Source organism: Thunnus maccoyii, chromosome 3, assembly GCF_910596095.1.
Source record: "Thunnus maccoyii chromosome 3, fThuMac1.1, whole genome shotgun sequence".
NCBI classification, from domain to species: Eukaryota; Metazoa; Chordata; class Actinopteri; order Scombriformes; family Scombridae; genus Thunnus; species Thunnus maccoyii.
Window position 1 is genome coordinate 34,386,640 of NC_056535.1, and position 26,939 is coordinate 34,413,578.

General features: G+C 39.6%; 1 protein-coding gene and 1 pseudogene across 1 annotated transcript; one reads left to right on the forward strand and one right to left on the reverse strand.

The window, feature by feature from the left end:
- Positions 1-5,419: 5,419 nt before the first annotated feature.
- On the forward strand, positions 5,420-7,798 carry LOC121891804 (annotated as a pseudogene).
- Positions 7,799-14,534: 6,736 nt separating this feature from the next.
- On the reverse strand, positions 14,535-19,799 carry LOC121891812. Its single transcript, XM_042404412.1, has 2 exons — positions 18,665-19,799; positions 14,535-15,903 (listed from the first exon to the last, which is right to left on the reverse strand). Exon 2 carries the CDS (start codon positions 15,696-15,698, stop codon positions 14,685-14,687), a length of 1,014 nt encoding a protein of 337 aa, XP_042260346.1. The 5' UTR covers positions 15,699-15,903; positions 18,665-19,799; the 3' UTR covers positions 14,535-14,684.
- Positions 19,800-26,939: the final 7,140 nt, after the last annotated feature.

Below are 26,939 nucleotides of genomic sequence, written 5' to 3' on the forward strand. Positions count from 1 at the left end.
GATTTTACTTTTTTTTTCTTCACATTTTATTTAATTGTCTTTTTATTTCTGTTTTTATTTGTTTTTCTCTTTTATTCTTACATTACTGGAATCTCTTTTACCATAAAATGTAAGTATGTCATAAATCATTGATTTTAATTTGTTGTGTACTCCGGGAAGGACAAAGGACACCAGGAACCAATGAGGTCTCTGTAACGTTGGGTGTATTTGTTGATCCATGCCTGAAGTCCCAATGTGTCCAAGGTCCAGTATTAGAGTTGAAATTAAATATTTAATTCAACAAAAGTCAGAGAGGCTACACCATGTATAAACCAGATCTGCAAGTATATTTTGTAATTGATATCATTCTCTACAGTTTCAGAGAATGAATCCGAATGACTTTGGTGATCTCCTGACTTTTCCTGTAGCACCAATTTTGACATCCATCATTTTCACACAAAGGTGAAATATTACACTGAGGTAACGGACCGGCTTCCCTTTTACAAACAAACAATCGAGGATGTGTCAGAAAACATGTAGCCACAATGTCGTGATAGCTTATATGTGGACATTTTCAGTATTTAGAAAAAAATTAACTTGCTGAAAACCCTTACAATCACTTTTTAGAGGTGACTTTGTATGCAACACTCATCTTTGCATTTCAGAAACTTACATAGACTACACAAAATTAGCTCTACAAGTAGAGAAAATCAAACTGAATGGGTAAACATCATGAGTTAAAAACACAGAAGCCTCCCTCATGCAAGTAACGTTAGCATAAAAAAATAAACATTCACCTGAAAACAGTGAAGTAACGTCAGCATGAAAACAAAGTAACATTAGCATGAAAATAGTAAAGTAACGTTAAAATGAAAATAATAAAATAACGTAAACATAAAAACATTAAAGTAACGTTAACATGAAAACAATCAAGTAAATTAGCATATAATTCCTGCAGTTTAACTGCTGCACACTCTGGCAATCGTGCTGTTTCCTCATAATGTACTAGACACTGAACTGCAGTGTTTACAGGCAATACAAGATTTCATCAGCAGTATTGATCAGCCACACAGACAAGAGACTATATACACCTGTTGGATTTTTTCCTCTAAAAATGGTAGAAATAAGCCCCAGCCCCACCCAAAGTTATCAGTTTGCACAGAAACACTGAAACTACAAACTGATCACCAAAGTATTGATCAGAGTCTGACAAACGTTGTCACTCTTCATTGAACAGCCTTAAACACACAGTAACACAGTGAGCTGTCTGACCTTTTAATGAGCATTTATGTTACGCCCATAGAGTGTAAGCTCACTCCAGGGGTGACATATTTAAGAGAATCATTTATTCCGACAGAACAAACTGAAAACTCAATGTGAGTTGGCTGACGCTTTGTGGCTTTACTGATTCATACGTTAACTGCCATCTGCACTCGGATCGGAACAATACAATGACAATGCAAAACAATAACAATAAAATATAAAAATCATAGTAATATATCAAATAACAATATAATATCAAAATACAGTAATATAACAAAATCTCAATATTTTCAAAATAGGGTAGTAACCATGCATTCAGTAGATACTTACATTTAAAACCAACAGGATCACAAAGACGCACAAAGTGCTTATTCTCTATATCAGTCGATTATCTACAATTCTTATCATTTTCAGTGTAAAAGAATGATCTTATTCCCTCATAACTTCAGTCAATATAATCTCTCATTCATCCTCTCTGTTTACATGTGACATATTACAACCCATGAGCTGCCTGGTTGCCTTGGCAACAGTAAACTACAGCACTGTTACTCAGCTGTTTGGGCTCTTATTGGGCTCTATTAACCATTATGAACAAACTGAAAATAAATGTTATTAAACGTTAGAAGAAAATGAATAAAACAAAGAAAATATAAACTACAAAATACTCTAACATTAAATCCTACACCAAATGAGGAAAGCTGTGCAGCCTCACAGCTTATATACTCCCAGGTGATCTCATGCCTTTTACACTCCAAATACAAATATATGAAATTGAATGGGGGGGGGGGGGGGGGGGGGGTGTCTGTTAATGTTCAAAATAAAGTGCATTAATATGAAAGTAACACATTTAGATAAGTCGGCAGTTTCCTATGTGCCACGTTTACTTCAAAGTTGATCTTCTTATAAGCTCTCGCTCATCAACAAATAAAATAAACATGCCCAAATGAACAATGAAACCTGTTTTTCTTTTTGTAATCATTCCTCCTGTTCATACTGACCATTAGAAGATCCCCTCATAAGGCACTTACAATGGAAGTGAATTAGGGGGAGCTGTCTAAGCTGAACTACGCTCAATGGGGAAAGTGATCTTAGGTTGATGAAGATCTCTAAAAAAATGGAAATCACCAATGCTCCAAATCCAACAGCATTAAGTCATTCCTCCCAAACTAGATCCCAGCCTGTCGACGTAGCCTGGCACACTGTTGACTAGCTCATCAGAGTAGGTCTGCAGTTCAGAGCTGGAGTACATACCAGAGAATTTCAGCAGGGACTCATCTATGCCGACATCAGGTAGGAGGTATGAGCTCTGTAAAGCAGTGTGGTACTAATTGAGGGCATACTCATCTTGGTACCCTTGTGACTGTTGTGAGCATCCACCTCCCATGTTCTCAAACTTGATCTGTGAGATTGAAAGAATGAGACTCAGCAAAAGTCAGAGAGGCTACACCATATATAAACCAGATCTGCAAGTATATTTTGAATTGATTTCATCAGTGTAGGAAATTTAAAAAACATTTTGGGGGCACTTTTTAAAATGAGTAATTAGTGCATAATGTGAAATGAGAAAATGCATACAGTAATCACCAATTTATGCCAACATGAGTCAATAAAAAGCAAACTATTGCTGTTTCAAAGAGAAGTGTGTGTGTATGTGTATAGAATACCATCTGTATGTGTGAGAAAAAGCAGGAGACAGTTCTAAATATTTAGGCTTCTATTGATCTCCTAGTAGCCTTCATACATGTATAATGCATTAGTTATAGATCAGTTGAAAACTTCATTGCAGTCTTTCAAATGTTCTAGTTTATGGTCTTTTTTTAAAACATCCTCTTCAGAAACTGTAGAAGATCTATTAAAATTATTTGAGGAAATAAAATTCAGTGTTTCACAACTGTAAATGTAAACGGTGACCTTACAAACAACAACGTTAACAGAATTGAATTCCAGTAACAACACTGCAAACTGCTACAGTAATAGCCATTAAACAATTAACTATTCAGTAAGTCAGTCACATCAACCAGCCGTACGTCATGGGCTACTTGAGTAGAATTCATATTATACATGGGTTTCACTGTCAGAGTCAGACTCTGTCATCTATTATCATTGCTGCTGATGTTGGTGCAGTGGGTTTAGAGGCTGTGCCTTTGTTTTTTTTGTTTTTTCCCACTTTTAAACTAGCTCTGTTAATGAGCCGACAACAGAGGTAATCACAGAGCTGGATTGACGTTTGTGTAAAGGATCGCCAGCACAGTGGGACAGGGAACTGACGCCGTTGTGTTACGGCATGCTACGTAAAACCACGCTCGGTGGCGGCATTATGCTGGCTTTGTTTGGTTCAGTGTGAGAAAAAGCGAAGGCGGCTTAATGACGGATCTTCCTCATCATGAAGTTTATAGACTTATAAACAAAGTTCGGGAACCAAAGACCACGCCTTGTACGCAACCCATTTCCGCACCACAGGGTATTTAGACACACCATATCCGCTCCTCTCCCCTTTGTCTCAGCTTGCAAGTACCCTGTGACACACCAACATCTAAACTAAAAAACTTTCTTACTCACATCATGGACCTCAAACTGCTCCTAAACGCTTCGGACGAGGACTTGTTCGACGTCCCGGAGTCACCCGGTGTCCGATCCTTCTGGCAGCCTCCTGCCGGAAAGATCCTCGGTTTCCCTCATCCCGGCCTCTCGGCCCTCATCCTCCATCAACGACGGTATCGTCGAGCCCTCGATACCCAGCGGCTCCAGGGGAAGGTCCCGTACTCGGCGTCCGAAGGAAGCTACTTATTCCCGACGCTCACTCCAGCCTCGCTCGAGATCCCGGAGCCCGCCCAAGAGGAGCAGCCACCGCGTGCAGCGCTCTCCTCGCCACCGGTGTACCGACCGCTCCTCAGCCCCAAACATGTCCGAGTGGACCGTCGCTCGCTTAAAGCATTTCCTCAGCCAAAATAACATTCCCTTCCACCGCACCGACAACAAGGCAAGACTGTTTCAATTATACACAAACTCCCTGCAGGACAGCACTCTCTCCCGTCCATCTTCCCATGATCTTCCGGGTTCCCGGCGTTGCGCGCGACGACGTCCGTGACGTCACATCACGTCGCTCCGCCACACGCACACCTTCCTCCTCAGCAACCTCAGCCTCTCCAGTACAGTCTGCTTCTAACCCTATGCAGGCTCTCTCTGCTCCACAGCCATTTCCTCCTACTTTCTCTTCAGCCGCACTTACATCCCACACATATACATCCCATCACCCCAGCATCCCTTCCTCCTCTCTGGCTCCTATTTCTGCTGCCCCTTCCCTCCCGGCCATCTCAGCTGCTCCTCCACCCGCACCAACCACGGCAGCCGCTCAGACAGCACAAACAACAGCGAGCCCCAGCAGCTCCACGAGTTACACCCAACCTTTTCCCCCCCTTTCTTCTTTTCACCCTCCCTGTCCCCTCCCCTACCCCCCCCTTCCCCACGACCCGCACTCTAGCATTACCCGTACTACAGCACCTTCACCTCCTTATCCAACAGCCTCACACACGGCCTGCCTCGGCCTTTTCCTGGCTCCCGCACCTCCATCCAGCAGCTACACCCTGGCCACCGCCCAGCCACCAGTGCGCCCCCTAGCATTCGCCCGGCCCTCCCCCGTGTCTCCCACCCTCAGGCAGCAGATCCTAACCGGTAATTACATTGATCTCGCTCAACTCATTCACCCTACATCAATTAATCCTCACATCCCCAGGGAACTGCTCACCTCATTCGGCCCCTTGGAACTTAAACAGCCACTTCCTGCTCGCTCCAAGGACCTCACAGTCGCCGAGTTCGCTTTTGCGTTCTCATTGTATAGAGACATAATTTGTTCAGCCTTCCCCAACCGCAGGTCCGAGCTCGATGATTACTTGTCATTAATTCTCGACCTGGCCTTGCGTTTCGGCGGCAATGGATTTTATTCCTACCATATCCTCTTCGCCTCCCAAGCCGCCAGTCGCCTCCAACAGTTCAACCAGGGCACGCACTGGGGAAAACTGGACCACGAGCTCTACTGCCGAGTTTTCGCAGCTCGCGCTTCTCTGCACCGCAAAATATGCTGCGCCCCTTCCCATCCCACCGCAGCATGCACCCTCTCCGCCACCCTGCCCCGCGCCTCGGTTACAGACAAGTGAAGCCCAGCCATGCCATACCACTTGCCATGGCAGCTCCCCCACCATCCATCACCCCCAAACCTGCCTTAGATCACCCGTCCATCCTCGGCCCCCTCCCCAAAGGCACGGACAGGAGAGGGAGACCTGTCCTCTACCAGGGAGGACGGATGATCTGCAATAACTTCAACGACCTCGGTTGCAGCTCCTCCAGCTGCAAATTCCTCCACACTTGTTCATTCTGCGGGGGAGCCCATACCAGAGCCGCATGCCCACACAACCCGACAAAGCAACAGCTGTGTAAGCATCTCAATACCCCCGTTAACATCAACGCCCTAGCCACCGCCCTACAAAACCATCCAGGGCTTCACCTACGGTTTCCATCCGGGTCTGCAGACCACGCCCGAGTCCACTCACATATGCAACAACTTGCAATCAGCCCTGTCTGAACCCACCACAGTTGACAGACTACTGCAAAAAGAAGTTGATGACGCCTTCATGATTGGCCCTTTCTCCAGCCCCCCTTTCCCGTCTTTCAGAGTCAGCCCAATCGGAGTGGCAACCAGGAAGTACTCTGGGAAAAAGAGGCTCATCATCGACCTCTCGTCCCCCCACGGTTCCACTGTTCCAAGCATTAACAGCCTGATTCCCAGCCTGGACATTTCCATGCAATACGCCACCATAGACCACGCCATTTCCCTCATCCGCCTCGCGGGCCAGGGAGCATGGTTGTCCAAGGCGGACATCACAAGTCTTCCCCATCCACCCCGACTACTGGCACCTCTTCGGGGTCTCCTGGAAGGGCGCATACTATTTTGCCGTGCGTCTAACCTTCGGCTGCAAGAGCAGCCCAAAAATTTTCGACTCATTGTCCGAAGCCCTCTGCTGGATTCTTTCCAACAATTATAAACTCCCGTACGTCATCCACCTACTTGACGACTTCCTCACGGTCACGCCACCGTCCTCGCCCCCATCATATGGTCTCACCACAATGATTTCTGCATTCACTGATCTCGGCGTTCCCCTGTCTCCAGAGAAAACAGAAGGCCCAAGCACATCCTTGGAATTCCTCGGCATCACCCTCAACTCCATTACACTCCAAGCATCTCTGCCTACTGAGAAACTCCACCGCATTTCTCTACTCATTCAAAACTTTCTCATGGCCAACACATGCACCAAACGTCAATTACTCTCTCTGCTGGGCCATTTCAACTACGCCACCCGCATCATCCCTCAGGGCCGATCTTTCTTGTCACACCTTCTCTCCATAGCCACCGCCGTCCCATCCATCCACGACCACGTCACGCTAGACAGTGCGTGCAAGATGGAACTAAAAGTGTGGCACCAGTTCCTCTCTTCCTGGAACGGCATCTCCTTCTTTTACAACATCCACGTTACAGACGCCAATGACATCCAGCTATACACCGACGCCGCCCCTTCAGTCGGCTTCGGTGGTTACTACGGCGGCAGATGGTTCTCTGCCGAATGGCCACCCGACTTCTCTTCCCTGGCCCCTTCCTCCACCATTTCGGAAATGTACCCGATTGTCATTGCTGCCATTCTTTGGGGGCATGAATGGTCCAAAAAGACCATCGCCATCCACTCTGACAACAGCGCCGTCGTCGACATCCTCAACAAAGGCCGGTCACACAATCTGGACATCATGCAGTTCGTGCGCAAGCTCACATTGGTTTCAGCCCAGCACCAGTTCATCATCCGAGCACTCCACATTCCAGGCCACAAAAACGCAATCGCTGATTCACTCTCTGGTTTCATGTTTCAGAAATTCAGACAACTAGCTCCAGCCTCCAACCCTCTTCCAACTCCAGTCCCACCGTTTTCAGCCACAATCTACAACTGAACCCGCAACTGGAACAACTGGTCACCACTTCACGGGACAACGTCATCAACAGCGTCGCCCCTCGAACACTATCTTCATACCTCACCGGCTGGAATTCCTTTAAAACCTTTCACGTCTCCCACGGACTCCCATTCCCTTCACCAGACATTCTTACCCTCTCCTGCTTCATTACATTCTCCCACACTCAACTCAAGATCAAGTCTTCCACCATACAGACCTACCTCAGTGGAATCAATTTCTTCGTTAAATTGATTTCCGGAGCACCATGCCCAGCCTCGTCCCACTCTCATACCTACATCCATCACGACCTGGATAACATTAAGAGATCCCATTCTCGCCTCTCTGGTTAAAGTCTCTTTGGGGGCCTCGTACAGATGCCAGATCATCGAGACAGCACCCCCACCCTGAGTCTCAACCCCCTGTTCCCACTTACCTCCCCGATGTCGACGCCTCTCCTCCTTTCATCTATCACTCTCCTATCCCCTCCCTCCTTCCCCTCTTTCCCGCCTGCTCTTCTTTCTCCCCATCCCTCGACCCTCATCCCTTCGACCCCTACCCCCTCATCCCGCATCCCACAACCTCGACCCTCACCCCCGCATCCTCACACCCCCGACCCTCTCCCTTCCCCCATCCATCCTTCCCTCTCCAACCATCCCTCTAACTATCCTTCCTCCTTTTCACTCTGCTCTTCCATCACACTCCCAATAAACCATTAAATCCATATTCTAGAAAGAGTGGTCTTGGTTAGTGAAATGAAGTTTATAGACTTATAAACAAATTTCGGGAACCAAAGACCACGCCTTGTACGCAACCCATTTCCGCACCACAGGGTGTTTAGACACACCATATCCGCTCCTCTCCCCTTTGTCTCAGCTTGCAAGTCCCTCCCACCCGACCTCTCCACTAACTTTCCTCTCTTCTCTGCTCAAACACAGGAACAGGGGGGCCTCGTACAGATGCCAGATCATCGAGACAGCACCCCCACCCTGAGTCTCAACCCCCTGTTCCCACTTACCTCCCCGATGTCAACGCCTCTCCTCCTTTCATCTATCACTCTCCTATCCACTCCCTCCTTCCCCTCTTTCCCGCATGCTCTTCTTTCTCCCCATCCCTCGACCCTCATCCCTTCGACCCCTACCCCCTCATCCCGCATCCCTCGACCTCGACCCTCACCCCCGCATCCTCACACCCCCGACCCTCTCCCTTCCCCCATCCATCCTTCCCTCTCCAACCATCCCTCTAACTATCCTTCCTCCTTTTCACCCTGCTCTTCCATCACACTCCCAATAAACCATTAAATCCATATTCTAGAAGGAGTGGTCTTGGTTAGTGAACTCATCCTAATTACTGACTTTTCCTGTAGTGCCACCAGAGGGTCAATTTTTAAGCTAACTGTGAATCACAACTGTCAATCAACACCCACACAGTAGACATCAAAGCTACTAAAAGTCTTCTAATCGTATTAACAGAGCAACAATTTCCAAAATGATCACTAGCACACTTATTAGAAAGCCTGAATTTAAGATTGAGACCATAATGACTTGTTAAAAAAAACTGATTGACTCAGTATTTCATGTGAGAATTTGACATTTTTTGATGGGAGTCAGTCGGATCATGTAGTGACCATCAGTAGTATTGCACTTTAAGGTTCTTCAGCCTCAAGATGTGGTAGATGCTGCTTGATCTCTACTCATTTTTTAAATTTAAATGGTCTTTTTTATTTCTGTTTTAATCTTTTTTTTCACTTTTATTCCTACATTACTGGAATCTGTTTCACCATAAAATGTAAGTATGTCATAAATCATTGATTTTAATTTGCTGTATACTCCGGGAAGGACAAAGGACACCAAGAACCAATGAGGTCTCTATAAAGTTGGGTGTACTTGTTGATCTGTCCCTGATGGCCCACTGTGTCCAAAGTCCACTATTAGAGCTAAATCAAATATGGGTCTGCTGATCCGCAGTGGTTTTACTGATTATACGTTAACTGCCAACTGAAGAAAGCTGCGCAGCCTCACAGCTTATATACTCCCAGCTGAACTCATTCCTACTACACTCCAAATACAAATATATGAAATTGAATGGGGGGTGTCTGTTAATGTTCAAAATAAAGTGCATTAATATGAAAATAACACATTTAAATAAGTGGTCAATTTCCTATGTGCCACATTTACTTCACTGATTTGTGCAGTTTAAGGCACAAAAAAGAACTTAACAAGTTGATCTTCTTATAAGCTCCCGGCCATCAACAAATAAACATGCCCAAATGAACAGTGAAACATATTTTTCTTGCTGTAATCATTCCTCCTGTTCATACTGACCATTAGAAGATCCCTTCATAATGCACTTACAATGGAAGTGATGGAGGACAAAATCCACAGTCCTCCTTCTGTGCAAAAAATGCATTTAAAAGTTTATGTGAAGCTAATATGAAGCTTCAGTGTCCAAATGAGTCAAATCAAGTAGATATCTTTCAACGTTACAGTCTTTTTAGTGCCAAAGTCCCTCTTTTTGTTACTATACTTCCACCTGCAGCTCAACAGGGAAACACTGTCCGAGGAAACACAAAGAGGGAATTTGATGCTAAAAAGACTGTAAATGTGTCAGATATCCACTTGATATGACTAACTCAGACTGCTGAAGCCTCATATAAGCTTCACAGAGACTTTTAAACGACTGTGTGGACACACTGTGGATTTTGTCCTCCATCACTTCCATTGAAAGCACATTTGAAGGATCTTTTAATATCCAGTATGAACAGAAGGAATGATTACAGCGAGGGAAACCTCTTTCACTGTTCATATAGATACCTGACTGCAGGTTTAAGCCACACTTATAAAATTGTGAATCTAGCCTTTAATTGTGGGAATTTGGAGAAGACGGCTGTCCTGGGACACTGAGAGCTCTGCCTGGTTGATAAATTGGAAGCATGTCAGATATATATTCAGGGGCCACTTCATGTAGGGCTTTTCTAGACCAGAAGCAAGATTTTAAATGTATTTTATAATGGACAGGTAGCCAGTGAAGTGAGTGATATGATCTAACTCTTTGTGGCTGCATTTTGGATAAGCTGGAGCTGCTGAATGGATTTGGGGCAGTAGTGTAATGCACAGTGTGTGTTTCCTCACAGTCGATGCTTTTGAGACTTATAACTGACTGATAACAGTTGAAGAGTTGTGCAGCAGACGCTCTGCTGTGTCATGTAGATGAATATTTGAACCACAAGGTGGCAGCACTGTGATGTAGTTCACTGCAGGTTAAACTTGCTGCTGACAGTGTTTACATGCAGGCTGCCTGTGAATAACCACCTGAAACTGACTGTGTTATGTTTTAGACACAAAAAGAAGAAAAATATCACTTTACCTTAAAGTTACTATATGCAGGTATAATTATTAGTTATGAGTCATTAGCCCTTTTAGTGGATTATGAGTTTGTTAGATGAATTTAATTTACTCCAATGGAAAGACACCAGACCGCTCACATAAAGAACCAAAGAAACTCTCCACAGCACATGGTTGGTAGCTCTTGTTAACAAATAAAACTGTAAATCACAAAGGTTGAATGTGTATTTCAGACATGATTAACTTACTGACATCTTTAACTGTGACATAAAACTCTACTGAAGATGTATTAAAATATGATTGCACTGTAAATGTTTTTTGGGGAATAAAACACATATGACACAAATTAAAATTAATAGTGTTTTTAATATGAGCCTTAAAACATTTCTGTAGGGAATCATCATTCTGTAGAACATCATTATTTGATAACATCCATCACAAACAGCAAAGCAAAACAATCACAATCACATAACTGACACAGTCCTATATCATCAATACAGACAATTCAAAAACAGATCAAACATGTAAATGAGAATTAAGTAAATTAACAAAGCTTCCATGAAATCTTTTAAATGACACTTTCAGTCAATTCTTCCTTTTAAAATGAATTAATGAGAAATCCTCTCACTTGATCAGTCAGTTCACAAATAATTAACAACAAACTAACAGATGAAGTTTAAATTTTGTACAATATTTTCCTTCACATTATTTCTTGTCCATTACTTTGTTATGTGTGCATGAGTAATGATACTTAAAGGACAAGTTCACAATTTTTCAAGTCTTTCTTAAAACAACAATCAGGAGCCCAAATGAACAGTGAAACATGTTTTTCTTGCTGTAATCATTCCTCCTGTTCATACTGACCATTAGAAGATCCCTTCATAATGCACTTTCAATATAAGTGGTGATGGACAAAATCCACAGTCCTCCTTCTGTGCAAAAATGTTATAATGTAAAAGCTAATATGAAGCTTCAGCATCCAAATGAGTCAAATCAAGTAGATATCTTTCAACGTTACAGTCTTTTTAGTGCCAAAGTCTCTCTAAACTAAACTAAGCTAAACGGGGAAAGTGATCTTAGGTTAATGATGGCAGAATAAATGGATCATGTTGGTTGATTAGAGAGTTAATGTTGTTCTTCATATTTGAAAAATGGTTTCTCAAGCTTGTGATTGGTTCATATCTTGAAAAAACATTTTTAATATAACCCTCAATCACCTCAGAATCTGAACAACCGCTCTGTGAGCGAATTCCTATTCGACACGTTGCCTCATTATTTTTAAGATCACAAGATGGGGAAATCACTATGGCACATTCGGGGGAATAACACCTGATAATGTAGATCGAAGTAATACTGGTCAGGTAAGTCTTGTATTTCTCTAGCAAGTTCTCAAGATCCTGCAAATACCAACCGATGGTAACTTTAATTGAATCAACATAGTCTGATTCACGTTTTCCAGCCTGAACGTTCAGTCGTGCCTCATGGATTATCATCAGGAGGTGGAAGGAGGCTCCATTGACCCAGATTTTGAACCCTCTGGAGCTCATCTGTCTGTCGTACAGCAGGGAGTTTCGGAGGGTGGTGAGATGGCCGCTAAGCTGCGCCTCTAGTCTTCGTATTTCCTCCTGCAAACGCTGTTCATTGTTAAGGAATGTGTGATGACGCTTCAGATACTCTGACATTGTGTCCCGAACAGCTGAGGCTTTCTCTTCACCAAATACACGTTTGAGCAAGCCGGATGACTCATCACTTGTTTGTGTGGAGCCTTTGATGCAGATCTCCATAATCATGGAAATCAGAAATGCTCCAAGTCCAACAGCATTTGGGATTGAATTCAGTGCTCCCAAACTAGATCCCAGACTTTCGATGAAGCCTGGTACACTGTCGACCATCTTATCAGAGTAGGCCTCCAATACAGCGCTGGAGTTCATGCCAGAGTATTTCAGGAGGGATTTATCTATGCCGACATCAGGTAGGATGCATGTGTACACTGAAGCAGTATCATAAAACTCCTGAGACATCCTATCATAATCTTCTTGTGAGGGTCCAGATCCCATGTTTTAACACTCGATCTGTGAGGCTTAAAAAACGAGAGAGAGAGATTCACAAGGCGCAAACAAAAGTTCAAATCTCAGAATGTAGAATCTCAGAATTCAGAATGTATAAAGTCCAGAGTCATGTGCTTCAGATATAGCAGGGAGATGACACCGGGAACCAACAGGGTCTCTGGAAAGTTGGGGCGTGTTTGTTGATCTGTCCCTGATGTCCAAGGTCCACTATTAGAGCTAAAATCAAATATTTACCTCAACAAAAGACAGAGAGGCAATAACATGTAAAAAACAGATCTGCAAGTATATTTTGTAATTAAGCATTTTGAAAATTTCACAAGGCTCACTGGTCCCGCTGTTACTTACTTTGTATTTCAGCCTAGCTTCAGGGTCATCTCACGTTTTATATTTGGTGGAATACTTCTCAAAGACAAGTAAAACTAACAAAACCAGAGAAATTATGAATATGAAAAAGGGGGGCAGTGTTGAATAGCTTGGAAAAATAATCATTTCTTCCCAGATGTATTGCTTTGTTACAGGCAGTCATGGCTTCTTTGTATATATTACAGTTAACTGTCAGCCTAGTTTTTCTCTATTTTCTTTCAGCTGCCCGACAGATTCTCTTGATTTCATTAACGCTGTTATTGTTTAGCCATGGGGAGATTCTGTCAGTTGACTTCTTTTTAAGCAACAGTATTTAAAGCAGATGACAAGGTATTGTTGAAATTTTCAACCATGTCATTTAAAGAGTAATCATCACTGTGTGGCTAAAATAATATCGTAATATTAGAGAAGTTTTCTTCAGCCTCGCCATCTAAGAATCTCTTTTGAACCAAAAATCCCCTTTTAGCCTTTCTTAAGATTATGTTGGTATCAAAAGCAAACAATGATGGTCAGAAATATGTAATTCAAAAACTGAAACATTATCAGTGTTTAACCCTGTTGTTATAACTAAGTGTTACCATGCTGATGAGTGGCTTCATTTACATGTTGGGTGAGTTCAAAGCTGTCCAATAAATTTATAAGCTCCATAGCTTTGGAGTCATTCTTTTTATTAATATGAATATTCAAGTCTCTATTCATGGTTAACCAATCATATCTGGTGATACCAAGTGAGATCAGCTCTGAGAATACCTGTAGAAATAGTGATTAATAATTTGGTTATTTGGTTAATATACTGTAATGGTGAGTGCTGATAAATCTGCTTTGAGCTCAAGAGTGAGATATTTAAATGATATAAATTCACCCAGGTCAATGTCTTTAAACACAATCCCTCTTGTTAACAAATAAAACTGTAAATCACAAAGGTTGAATGTGTATTTCAGACATGATTAACTTACTGACATCTTTAACTGTGACATAAAACTCTAACTGAAGATGTATTAAAATATGATTACACTGTAAATGTTTTTTGGGGAAAAAACACATAAGACACAAATTAAAATTAATAGTATTTTTAATATGAGCCTTAAAACATTTCTGTAGGGAATCATCATTCTGTAAAACATCATCATTTGATAACATCCATCACAAACAGCAAAGCAAAACAATCACAATCACATTACTGACACAGTCCTATATCATCAATACAGACAATTCAAAAACAGATCAAACATGTAAATGAGAATTAAGTAAATTAACAAAGCTTCCATGAAATCTTTTAAATGACACTTTCAGTCAATTCTTCCTTTTAAAATGAATTAATGAGAAATCCTCTCACTTGATCAGTCAGTTCACAAATAATTATCAACAAACTAACAGATGAGGTTAAAATTTTGTACAATATTTTCCTTCACATTATTTCTTGTGAATCGCTGTGTTGTACGTGCATGAGTAATGATATTTAAAGGAACAGTTCACAATATTTCAAAACAACAGTCAGGAGCCCAAATAAACATTGAAACCTGTTTTTCTTGTTGTAATCATTCCTCCTGTTCACACTGACCATTAGAAGATCCCTTTATAAGGCACTTACAATGGAAGTGAATTAGGGGGAGCTGTCCTTTAAGGTCAATGAGCTGAAATAACAAAAACTAAACTAAGCTAAATGGGAAAAGTGATTTTAGAATATTGAAGGCAGAGTGAACGTATCATGTTGGTTGATTAGAGAGTTAATGTTGTTCTTGGTAGTTGAAAAATGATTTCTCAAGCTTGTGATTGGTTCATATCTTGAGAAAACATGATTTATATAAGCCTCAGTTATATCACAACCATCACAGGTTTCACTATTCTGTTGAGAATGACTTATTGCACATTTTGTTTTCTCAGTATTTCTAATATAACAATTTACTGGCTTGCATACATTTCCCCATCCGGTTGCCACGCAATACTGGTCTGGCGCAAGCTTAGTAGTACTAATCTTGTAAGTCTTGTATTTCTCCAGCAAACGTTCAAGGTCCTGCAAATACAAACTGATGGTAGCTTTAATTGAATCAACATAATATGATAAACGTTTATTTATGTATCTAGCCTTAACGTTCAGCCGTGCCTCATGGATCAACATCTGGACGTGGAAGGAGGCTCCATTGACCCAGATTTTGAACCCTCTGGAGCTCATCTGATTGTCATACAGCAGGGAGTTTCTGAGAGTGGTGAGATGGCCGCTCAGCTGCTCTTCTAGTCTCCGTAATTCCTCCTGCAAACGCTGGTCATTGTTCATGAATGTGTGACAGCGCGTCACAGACTGTGACAACTTGTCCCGAACAGCTGAGGCTTTCTCTTCACCAAATACACGATGGAGCAAGCTGTATGTATCAGGACTTGTTTGTTGGGAGCTCGTGATGGCCATCTCCATAATCATGGAAATCACCATTGCCATAAGTCCAACAGCGTTTGGGATTGAAGTCATTTCTCCCAAACTAGATCCCAGCTTTTCGACGTTGCCTGGTAAGCTGTTGAGCAGCTCATTAGAGTACGCCTGCAGTTCAGCGTTGGAGTTGAGACCAGAGTATTTCATCAGGGACTCATCTATGCCGACATCAGGTAGGAGGCATGTATTCTGTAAAGCTGTTTCATACAAACTAATGGCGTACGCTTCATTGTACCCTGGTGGGTTGTGTGAGCATCCACCTCCCATGTTCTCAAACTTGATCCGTGAGGTTGAAAGAACGAGACGTGTCCAACAGACTGAACCTCAGGTAATTCAGAATGTATAACAATAAAGTCCAGAGTCATATGTAGCCGGGACGATGACACCAGGAACCAATGAGGTCTCTGTAAAGTTGGGTGTATTTGTTGATCCGTCCCTGATGTCCCAATGTGTCCAAGGTCCACTGTTAGAGCTGAAATCAAATATTAAACTCAGCAAAAGACAGAGAGGCTACACCATGTATAAACCAGATCTGCAAGTATATTTTGTAATTAATATTATTCTCTTCAGGTACAGAGAATGAATCCTAATGACTTTGGTGATCTCCTGACTTTTCCTGTTGTGCCACCAGAGGGTCAATGTTCAAGTAAACTGTGAATCAAAACTGTCAATCAACACCCACACAGTAGACATCAAAGCACTAAAAGTCTTCAAATCTTATTAATGGAGCAACAATTTCCAAAATGATCACCAGCACACTTATTAGAAGGCCTGAATTTAAAGATTGAGACCATAATGACTCTGAAAAAACTGATTGACTTAGTATTTTATGAGAGAAGTTGATGCAAATCAGTCGGATCATGTAGTGACTGTCAGTAGTATTGCACTTTAAGGTTCTTCAGCCTCAAGATGTGGTTGATGCTGCTTGAGCTCCATTTTCTGTTTTTAGAAACACACACACACACACACACGTTTAAGTTTATTTATTGTAGTTCAGTTTTTTGCATGTCTCTCTTTGTTATCCTCAGTTCTCTTTATCTAATGTATCTTGTTGGTTTACAGGTGTTTACTGTTTCTATGCCTTAATTTTTGTAAATGATTCTTTTGTGATTAAAAAAATCTTTTAAATCTCTTCTAAAAACATACTTTCATCTTAGAACTTATCCTGATTTTACTTGAGTTTTTTTTTTTCTTTACATTTTATTAAATTGTCTTTTTATTTCTGTTTTTATTTGTTTTTCTCTTTTATTCTTACAATACTGGAATCTCTTTTACCATAAAATGTAAGTATGTCATAAATCATTGATTTTAATTTGTTGTGTACTCCGGGAAGGACAAAGGACACCAGGAACCAATGAGGTCTCTGTAACGTTGGGTGTATTTGTTGATCCATGCCTGATGTCCCAATGTGTCCAAGGTCCAGTATTAGAGTTAAAATTAAATATTTAATTCAACAAAAGTCAGAGAGGCTACACCATGTATAAACCAGATCTGCAAGTATATTTTGTAATTGATATCATTCTCTACAGTTTCAGAGAATGAATCCGAATGACTTTGGTGATCTCCTGACTTTTCCTGTAGCACCAATTTTGACATCCATCATTTTCACACAAAAGTGAAATATTACACTGAGGTAACGGACCGGCTTCCCTTTTACAAACAAACAATCGAGGATGTGTCAGAAAACATGTAGCCACAATGTCGTGATAGCTTATATGTGGACATTTTCAGTATTTAGAAAAAAATAAACTCGCTGAAAACCCTTACAATCACTTTTTAGAGGTGACTTTGTATGCAACACTCATCTTTGCATTTCAGAAACTTACATAGACTACACAAAATTAGCTCTAAAAGTAGAGAAAATCTAACTGAATGGGTAAACATCATGAGTTAAAAACACAGAAGCCTCCCTCATGCAAGTAACGTTAGCATAAAAAAATAAACATTCACCTGAAAACAGTGAAGTAACGTCAGCATGAAAATAATAAAGTGACCTTAGCATGAAAACAAAGTAACATTAGCATGAAAATAGTAAAGTAACGTTAAAATGAAAACAATAAAATAGCGTAAACATAAAAACATTAAAGTAACGTTAGCATGAAAACAATCAAGTAAATTAGCATATAATTCCTGCAGTTTAACTGATGCACACTCTGGCAATCCTGCTGTTTCCTCATAATGTACTAGACACTGAACTGCAGTGTTTACAGGCAATACAAGATTTCATCAACAGTATTGATCAGCCACACAGACAAGAGACTATATACACCTGTTGGATTTTTTCCTCTAAAAATGGTAGAAATAAGCCCCAGGCCCACCCAAAGTTATCAGTTTGCACAGAAACACTGAGACTACAAACTGATCACCAAAGTATTGATCACAGTCTGACAAACGTTGTCACTCTTCATTAAACAGCCTTAAACACACAGTAAAACAGTGAGCTGTCTGACCTTTTAATGAGCATTTATGTTACGCCCATAGAGTGTAAGCTCACTCCAGGGGTGACATATTTAAGAAAATCATTTATTCCGACAGAACAAACTGAAAACTCAATGTGAGTTGGCTGACCCTTTGTGGCTTTACTGATTCATACGTTAACTGCCATCTGCACTCGGATCGGAACAATACAATGACAATGCAAAACAATAACAATAAAATATAAAAATCATAGTAATATATCAAATAACAATATAATATCAAAATACAGTAATATAACAAAATCTCAATATTTTCAAAATAGGGTAATAACCATGCATTCAGTAGATACTTACATTTAAAACCAACAGGATCACAAAGACGCTCTGTTAATGTTCAAAATAAAGTGCATTAATATGAAAGTAACACATTTAGATAAGTACTTCAAAGTTGATCTTCTTATAAGCTCTCGCTCATCAACAAATAAAATAAACATGCCCAAATGAACAATGAAATCTGTTTTTCTTGTTGTAATCATTCCTCCTGTTCATACTGACCATTAGAAGATCCCTTCATAAGGCACTTGCAATGAAAGTGAATTAGGGGGAGCTGTCTAAGCTGAACTACGCTCAATGGGGAAAGTGATCTTAGGTTGATGAAGATCTCTAAAAAAATGGAAATCACCAATGCTCCAAATCCAACAGCATTCGGGATTTAAGTCATTCCTCCCAAACTAGATCCCAGCCTGTCGACGTAGCCTGGCACACTGTTGACTAGCTCATCAGAGTAGGTCTGCAGTTCAGAGCTGGAGTACATACCAGAGAATTTCAGCAGGGACTCATCTATGCCGACATCAGGTAGGAGGCATGAGCTCTGTAAAGCAGTGTGGTACAAATTGAGGGCATACTCATCTTGGTACCCTTGTGACTGTTGTGAGCATCCACCTCCCATGTTCTCAAACTTGATCTGTGAGATTGAAAGAATGAGACTCAGCAAAAGTCAGAGAGGCTACACCATATATAAACCAGATCTGCAAGTATATTTTGAATTGATATCATCAGTGTAGGAAATTAGAAAAACATTTTGGGGGCACTTTTTAAAATGAGTAATTAGTGCATAATGTGAAATGAGAAAATGCATACAGTAATCACCAATTTATGCCAACATGAGTCAATAAAAAGCAAACTATTGCTGTTTCAAAGAGAAGTGTGTGTGTGTATGTGTATAGAATACCATCTGTATGTGTGAGAAAAAGCAGGAGACAGTTCTAAATATTTAGGCTTCTATTGATCTCCTAGTAGCCTTCATACATGTATAATGCATTAGTTATAGATCAGTTGAAAACTTCATTGCAGTCTTTCAAATGTTCTAGTTTATGGTCTTTTTTTAAAACATCCTCTTCAGAAACTGTAGAAGGTCTATTAAAATTATTTGAGGAAATAAAATTCAGTGTTTCACAACTGTAAATGTAAACGGTGACCTTACAAACAACAACGTTAACAGAATTGAATTCCAGTAACAACACTGCAAACTGCTACAGTAATAGCCATTAAACAATAAACTATTCAGTAAGTCAGTCACATCAACCAGCCGTACGTCATGGGCTACTTGAGTAGAATTCATATTATACATGGGTTTCACTGTCAGAGTCAGACTCTGTCATCTATTATCATTGCTGCTGATGTTGGTGCAGTGGATTTAGAGGCTGTGCCTTTGTTTTTTTGTTTTTTCCCACTTTTAAACTAGCTCTGTTAATGAGCCGACAACAGAGGTAATCACAGAGCTGGATTGACGTTTGTGTAAAGGATCGCCAGCACAGTGGGACAGATCTCCTGACTTTTCCTGTAGTGCCACCAGAGGGTCAATGTTCAAGTAAACTGTGAATCACAACTGTCAATCAACACTTACAAGGTAGACATCAAAGCTACTAAAAGTCTTCAAATCTTATTAACGGAGAAACCATTTCCAAAATGATCACAGCACACTTATTAGAAGGCCTGAATTTAATGATTGAGACCATAATGACTCTGAAAAAACTGATTGACTTAGTATTTTATGAGAGAAGTTGATGCAAATCAGTCGGATCATGTAGTGACTGTCAGTAGTATTGCACTTTAAGGTTCTTCAGCCTCAAGATGTGGTTGATGCTGCTTGATCTCCATTTTCTGTTTTTAGAAACACACACACACACACACACACGTTTAAGTTTATTTATTGTAGTTCAGTTTTTTGCATGTCTCTCTTTGTTATCCTCAGTTCTCTTTATCTAATGTATCTTGTTGGTTTACAGGTGTTTACTGTTTCTATGCCTTAATTTTTGTAAATGATTCTTTTGTGATTAAAAAAATCTTTTAAATCTCTTCTAAAAACATACTTTCATCTTAGAACTTATCCTGATTTTACTTGAGTTTTTTTTTTCTTTACATTTTATTTAATTGTCTTTTTATTTCTGTTTTTATTTGTTTTTCTCTTTTATTCTTACAATACTGGAATCTCTTTTACCATAAAATATAAGTATGTCATAAATCATTGATTTTAATTTGTTGTGTACTCCGGGAAGGACAAAGAACACCAGGAACCAATGAGGTCTCTGTAACGTTGGGTGTATTTGTTGATCCATGCCTGATGTCCCAATGTGTCCAAGGTCCAGTATTAGAGTTAAAATTAAATATTTAATTCAACAAAAGTCAGAGAGGCTACACCATGTATAAACCAGATCTGCAAGTATATTTTGTAATTGATATCATTCTCTACAGTTTCAGAGAATGAATCCGAATGACTTTGGTGATCTCCTGACTTTTCCTGTAGCACCAATTTTGACATCCATCATTTTCACACAAAAGTGAAATATTACACTGAGCTAACGGACCGGCTTCCCTTTTACAAACAAACAATCGAGGATGTGTCAGAAAACATGTAGCCACAATGTCGTGATAGCTTATATGTGGACATTTTCAGGACTTAGAAAAAAATAAACTTGCTGAAAACCCTTACAATCACTTTTTAGAGGTGACTTTGTATGCAACACTCATCTTTGCATTTCAGAAACTTACATAGACTACACAAAATTAGCTCTACAAGTAGAGAAAATCAAAATGAATGGGTAAACATCATGAGTTAAAAACACAGAAGCCTCCCTCACGCAAGTAACGTTAGCATAAAAAAATAAACATTCACCTGAAAACAGTGAAGTAACATCAGCATGAAAATAATAAAGTGACCTTAGCATGAAAACAAAGTAACATTAGCATGAAAATAGTAAAGTAACGTTAAAATGAAAACAATAAAATAACGTAAACATAAAAACATTAAAGTAACGTTAGCATGAAAACAATCAAGTAAATTAGCATATAATTCCTGCAGTTTAACTGCTGCACACTCTGGCAATCCTGCTGTTTCCTCATAATGTACTAGACACTGAACTGCAGTGTTTACAGGCAATACAAGATTTCATCAACAGTATTGATCAGCCACACAGACAAGAGACTATATACACCTGTTGGATTTTTTCCTCTAAAAATGGTAGAAATAAGCCCCAGCCCCACCCAAAGTTATCAGTTTGCACAGAAACACTGAAACTACAAACTGATCACCAAAGTATTGATCACAGTCTGACAAATGTTGTCACTCTTCATTAAACAGCCTTAAACACACAGTAACACAGTGAGCTGTCTGACCTTTTAATGAGCATTTATGTTACGCCCATAGAGTGTAAGCTCACTCCAGGGCTGACATATTTAAGAAAATCATTTATTCCGACAGAACAAACTGAAAACTCAATGTGAGTTGGCTGACGCTTTGTGGCTTTACTGATTCATACGTTAACTGCCATCTGCACTCGGATCGGAACAATACAATGACAATGCAAAACAATAACAATAAAATATAAAAATCATAGTAATATATCAAATAACAATATAATATCAAAATACAGTAATATAACAAAATCTCAATATTTTCAAAATAGGGTAATAACCATGCATTCAGTAGATACTTACATTTAAAACCAACAGGATCACAAAGACGCACAAAGTGCTTATTCTCTATATCAGTCGATTATCTACAATTCTTATCATTTTCAGTGTAAAAGAATGATCTTATTCCCTCATAACTTCAGTCAATATAATCTCTCATTCATCCTCTCTGTTTACATGTGACATATTACAACCCATGAGCTGCCTGGTTGCCTTGGCAACAGTAAACTACAGCACTGCTACTCAGCTGTTTGGGCTCTTATTGGGCTCTATTAACCATTATGAACAAACTGAAAATAAATGTTATTAAACGTTAGAAGAAAATGAATAAAACAAAGAAAATATAAACTACAAAATACTCTAACATTAAATCCTACACCAAATGAGGAAAGCTGTGCAGCCTCACAGCTTATATACTCCCAGGTGATCTCATGCCTTTTACACTCCAAATACAAATATATGAAATTGAATGGGGGGGGGGGGGGGGGTGTCTGTTAATGTTCAAAATAAAGTGCATTAATATGAAAGTAACACATTTAGATAAGTCGGCAGTTTCCTATGTGCCACGTTTACTTCAAAGTTGATCTTCTTATAAGCTCTCGCTCATCAACAAATAAGATAAACATGCCCAAATGAACAATGAAACCTGTTTTTCTTTTTGTAATCATTCCTCCTGTTCATACTGACCATTAGAAGATCCCTTCATAAGGCACTTACAATGGAAGTGAATTAGGGGGAGCTGTCTAAGCTGAACTACGCTCAATGGGGAAAGTGATCTTAGGTCGATGAAGATCTCTAAAAAAATGGAAATCACCAATGCTCCAAATCCAACAGCATTAAGTCATTCCTCCCAAACTAGATCCCAGCCTGTCGACGTAGCCTGGCACACTGTTGACTAGCTCATCAGAGTAGGTCTGCAGTTCAGAGCTGGAGTACATACCAGAGAATTTCAGCAGGGACTCATCTATGCCGATATCAGGTAGGAGGCATGAGCTCTGTAAAGCAGTGTGGTACAAATTGAGGGCATACTCATCTTGGTACCCTTGTGACTGTTGTGAGCATCCACCTCCCATGTTCTCAAACTTGATCTGTGAGATTGAAAGAATGAGACTCAGCAAAAGTCAGAGAGGCTACACCATATATAAACCAGATCTGCAAGTATATTTTGAATTGATATCATCAGTGTAGGAAATTTAAAAAACATTTTGGGGGCACTTTTTAAAATGAGTAATTAGTGCATAATGTGAAATGAGAAAATGCATACAGTAATCACCAATTTATGCCAACATGAGTCAATAAAAAGCAAACTATTGCTGTTTCAAAGAGAAGTGTGTGTGTATGTGTATAGAATACCATCTGTATGTGTGAGAAAAAGCAGGAGACAGTTCTAAATATTTAGGCTTCTATTGATCTTCTAGTAGCCTTCGTACATGTATAATGCATTAGTTATAGATCAGTTGAAAACTTCATTGCAGTCTTTCAAATGTTCTAGTTTATGGTCTTTTTTTAAAACATCCTCTTCAGAAACTGTAGAAGATCTATTAAAATTATTTGAGGAAATAAAATTCAGTGTTTCACAACTGTAAATGTAAACGGTGACCTTACAAACAACAACGTTAACAGAATTGAATTCCAGTAACAACACTGCAAACTGCTACAGTAATAGCCATTAAACAATAAACTATTCAGTAAGTCAGTCACATCAACCAGCCGTACGTCATGGGCTACTTGAGTAGAATTCATATTATACATGGGTTTCACTGTCAGAGTCAGACTCTGTCATCTATTATCATTGCTGCTGATGTTGGTGCAGTGGATTTAGAGGCTGTGCCTTTGTTTTTTTGTTTTTTCCCACTTTTAAACTAGCTCTGTTAATGAGCCGACAACAGAGGTAATCACAGAGCTGGATTGACGTTTGTGTAAAGGATCGCCAGCACAGTGGGACAGATCTCCTGACTTTTCCTGTAGTGCCACCAGAGGGTCAATGTTCAAGTAAACTGTGAATCACAACTGTCAATCAACACTTACAAGGTAGACATCAAAGCTACTAAAAGTCTTCAAATCTTATTAACGGAGAAACCATTTCCAAAATGATCACAGCACACTTATTAGAAGGCCTGAATTTAAAGATTGAGACCATAATGACTCTGAAAAAACTGATTGACTTAGTATTTTATGAGAGACGTTGATGCAAATCAGTCGGATCATGTAGTGACTGTCAGTAGTATTGCACTTTAAGGTTCTTCAGCCTCAAGATGTGGTTGATGCTGCTTGATCTCCATTTTCTGTTTTTAGAAACACACACACACACACACACATGTTTAAGTTTATTTATTGTAGATCAGTTTTTTGCATGTCTCTCTTTGTTATCCTCAGTTCTCTTTATCTAATGTATCTTGTTGGTTTACAGGTGTTTACTGTTTCTATGCCTTAATTTTTGTAAATGATTCTTTTGTGATTAAAAAAATCTTTTAAATCTCTTCTAAAAACATACTTTCATCTTAGAACTTATCCTGATTTTACTTGAGTTTTTTTTTTCTTTACATTTTATTTAATTGTCTTTTTACTTCTGTTTTTATTTGTTTTTCTCTTTTATTCTTACAATACTGGAATCTCTTTTACCATAAAATATAAGTATGTCATAAATCATTGATTTTAATTTGTTGTGTACTCCGGGAAGGACAAAGGACACCAGGAACCAATGAGGTCTCTGTAACGTTGGGTGTATTTGTTGATCCATGCCTGATGTCCCAATGTGTCCAAGGTCCAGTATTAGAGTTAAAATTAAATATTTAATTCAACAAAAGTCAGAGAGGCTACACCATGTATAAACCAGATCTGCAAGTATATTTTGTAATTGATATCATTCTCTACAGTTTCAGAGAATGAATCCGAATGACTTTGGTGATCTCCTGACTTTTCCTGTAGCACCAATTTTGACATCCATCATTTTCACACAAAAGTGAAATATTACACTGAGGTAACGGACCGGCTTCCCTTTTACAAACAAACAATCGAGGATGTGTCAGAAAACATGTAGCCACAATGTCGTGATAGCTTATATGTGGACATTTTCAGTATTTAGAAAAAAATAAACTTGCTGAAAACCCTTACAATCACTTTTTAGAGGTGACTTTGTATGCAACACTCATCTTTGCATTTCAGAAACTTACATAGACTACACAAAATTAGCTCTAAAAGTAGAGAAAATCTAACTGAATGGGTAAACATCATGAGTTAAAAACACAGAAGCCGCCCTCATGCAAGTAACGTTAGCATAAAAAAATAAACATTCACCTGAAAACAGTGAAGTAACGTCAGCATGAAAATAATAAAGTGACCTTAGCATGAAAACAAAGTAACATTAGCATGAAAATAGTAAAGTAACGTTAAAATGAAAACAATAAAATAGCGTAAACATAAAAACATTAAAGTAACGTTAGCATGAAAACAATCAAGTAAATTAGCATATAATTCCTGCAATTTAACTGATGCACACTCTGGCAATCCTGCTGTTTCCTCATAATGTACTAGACACTGAACTGCAGTGTTTACAGGCAATACAAGATTTCATCAACAGTATTGATCAGCCACACAGACAAGAGACTATATACACCTGTTGGATTTTTTCCTCTAAAAATGGTAGAAATAAGCCCCAGCCCCACCCAAAGTTATCAGTTTGCACAGAAACACTGAGACTACAAACTGATCACCAAAGTATTGATCAGAGTCTGACAAACGTTGTCACTCTTCATTAAACAGCCTTAAACACACAGTAAAACAGTGAGCTGTCTGACCTTTTAATGAGCATTTATGTTACGCCCATAGAGTGTAAGCTCACTCCAGGGGTGACATATTTAAGAAAATCATTTATTCCGACAGAACAAACTGAAAACTCAATGTGAGTTGGCTGACCCTTTGTGGCTTTACTGATTCATACGTTAACTGCCATCTGCACTCGGATCGGAACAATACAATGACAATGCAAAACAATAACAATAAAATATAAAAATCATAGTAATATATCAAATAACAATATAATATCAAAATACAGTAATATAACAAAATCTCAATATTTTCAAAATAGGGTAATAACCATGCATTCAGTAGATACTTACATTTAAAACCAACAGGATCACAAAGACGCTCTGTTAATGTTCAAAATAAAGTGCATTAATATGAAAGTAACACATTTAGATAAGTACTTCAAAGTTGATCTTCTTATAAGCTCTCGCTCATCAACAAATAAAATAAACATGCCCAAATGAACAATGAAACCTGTTTTTCTTTTTGTAATCATTCCTCCTGTTCATACTGACCATTATAAGATCCCTTCATAAGGCACTTGCAATGAAAGTGAATTAGGGGGAGCTGTCTAAGCTGAACTACGCTCAATGGGGAAAGTGATCTTAGGTTGATGAAGATCTCTAAAAAAATGGAAATCACCAATGCTCCAAATCCAACAGCATTCGGGATTTAAGTCATTCCTCCCAAACTAGATCCCAGCCTGTCGACGTAGCCTGGCACACTGTTGACTAGCTCATCAGAGTAGGTCTGCAGTTCAGAGCTGGAGTACATACCAGAGAATTTCAGCAGGGACTCATCTATGCCGATATCAGGTAGGAGGCATGAGCTCTGTAAAGCAGTGTGGTACAAATTGAGGGCATACTCATCTTGGTACCCTTGTGACTGTTGTGAGCATCCACCTCCCATGTTCTCAAACTTGATCTGTGAGATTGAAAGAATGAGACTCAGCAAAAGTCAGAGAGGCTACACCATATATAAACCAGATCTGCAAGTATATTTTGAATTGATATCATCAGTGTAGGAAATTAGAAAAACATTTTGGGGGCACTTTTTAAAATGAGTAATTAGTGCATAATGTGAAATGAGAAAATGCATACAGTAATCACCAATTTATGCCAACATGAGTCAATAAAAAGCAAACTATTGCTGTTTCAAAGAGAAGTGTGTGTGTATGTGTATAGAATACCATCTGTATGTGTGAGAAAAAGCAGGAGACAGTTCTAAATATTTAGGCTTCTATTGATCTCCTAGTAGCCTTCATACATGTATAATGCATTAGTTATAGATCAGTTGAAAACTTCATTGCAGTCTT

What these genes read in the sequence shown, in the direction of transcription:
- LOC121891812 (XM_042404412.1), bottom strand. Translation starts at nt 15,698, where the DNA reads ATGGGAGGTGGATGCTCACACAACCCACCAGGGTACAATGAAGCGTAC.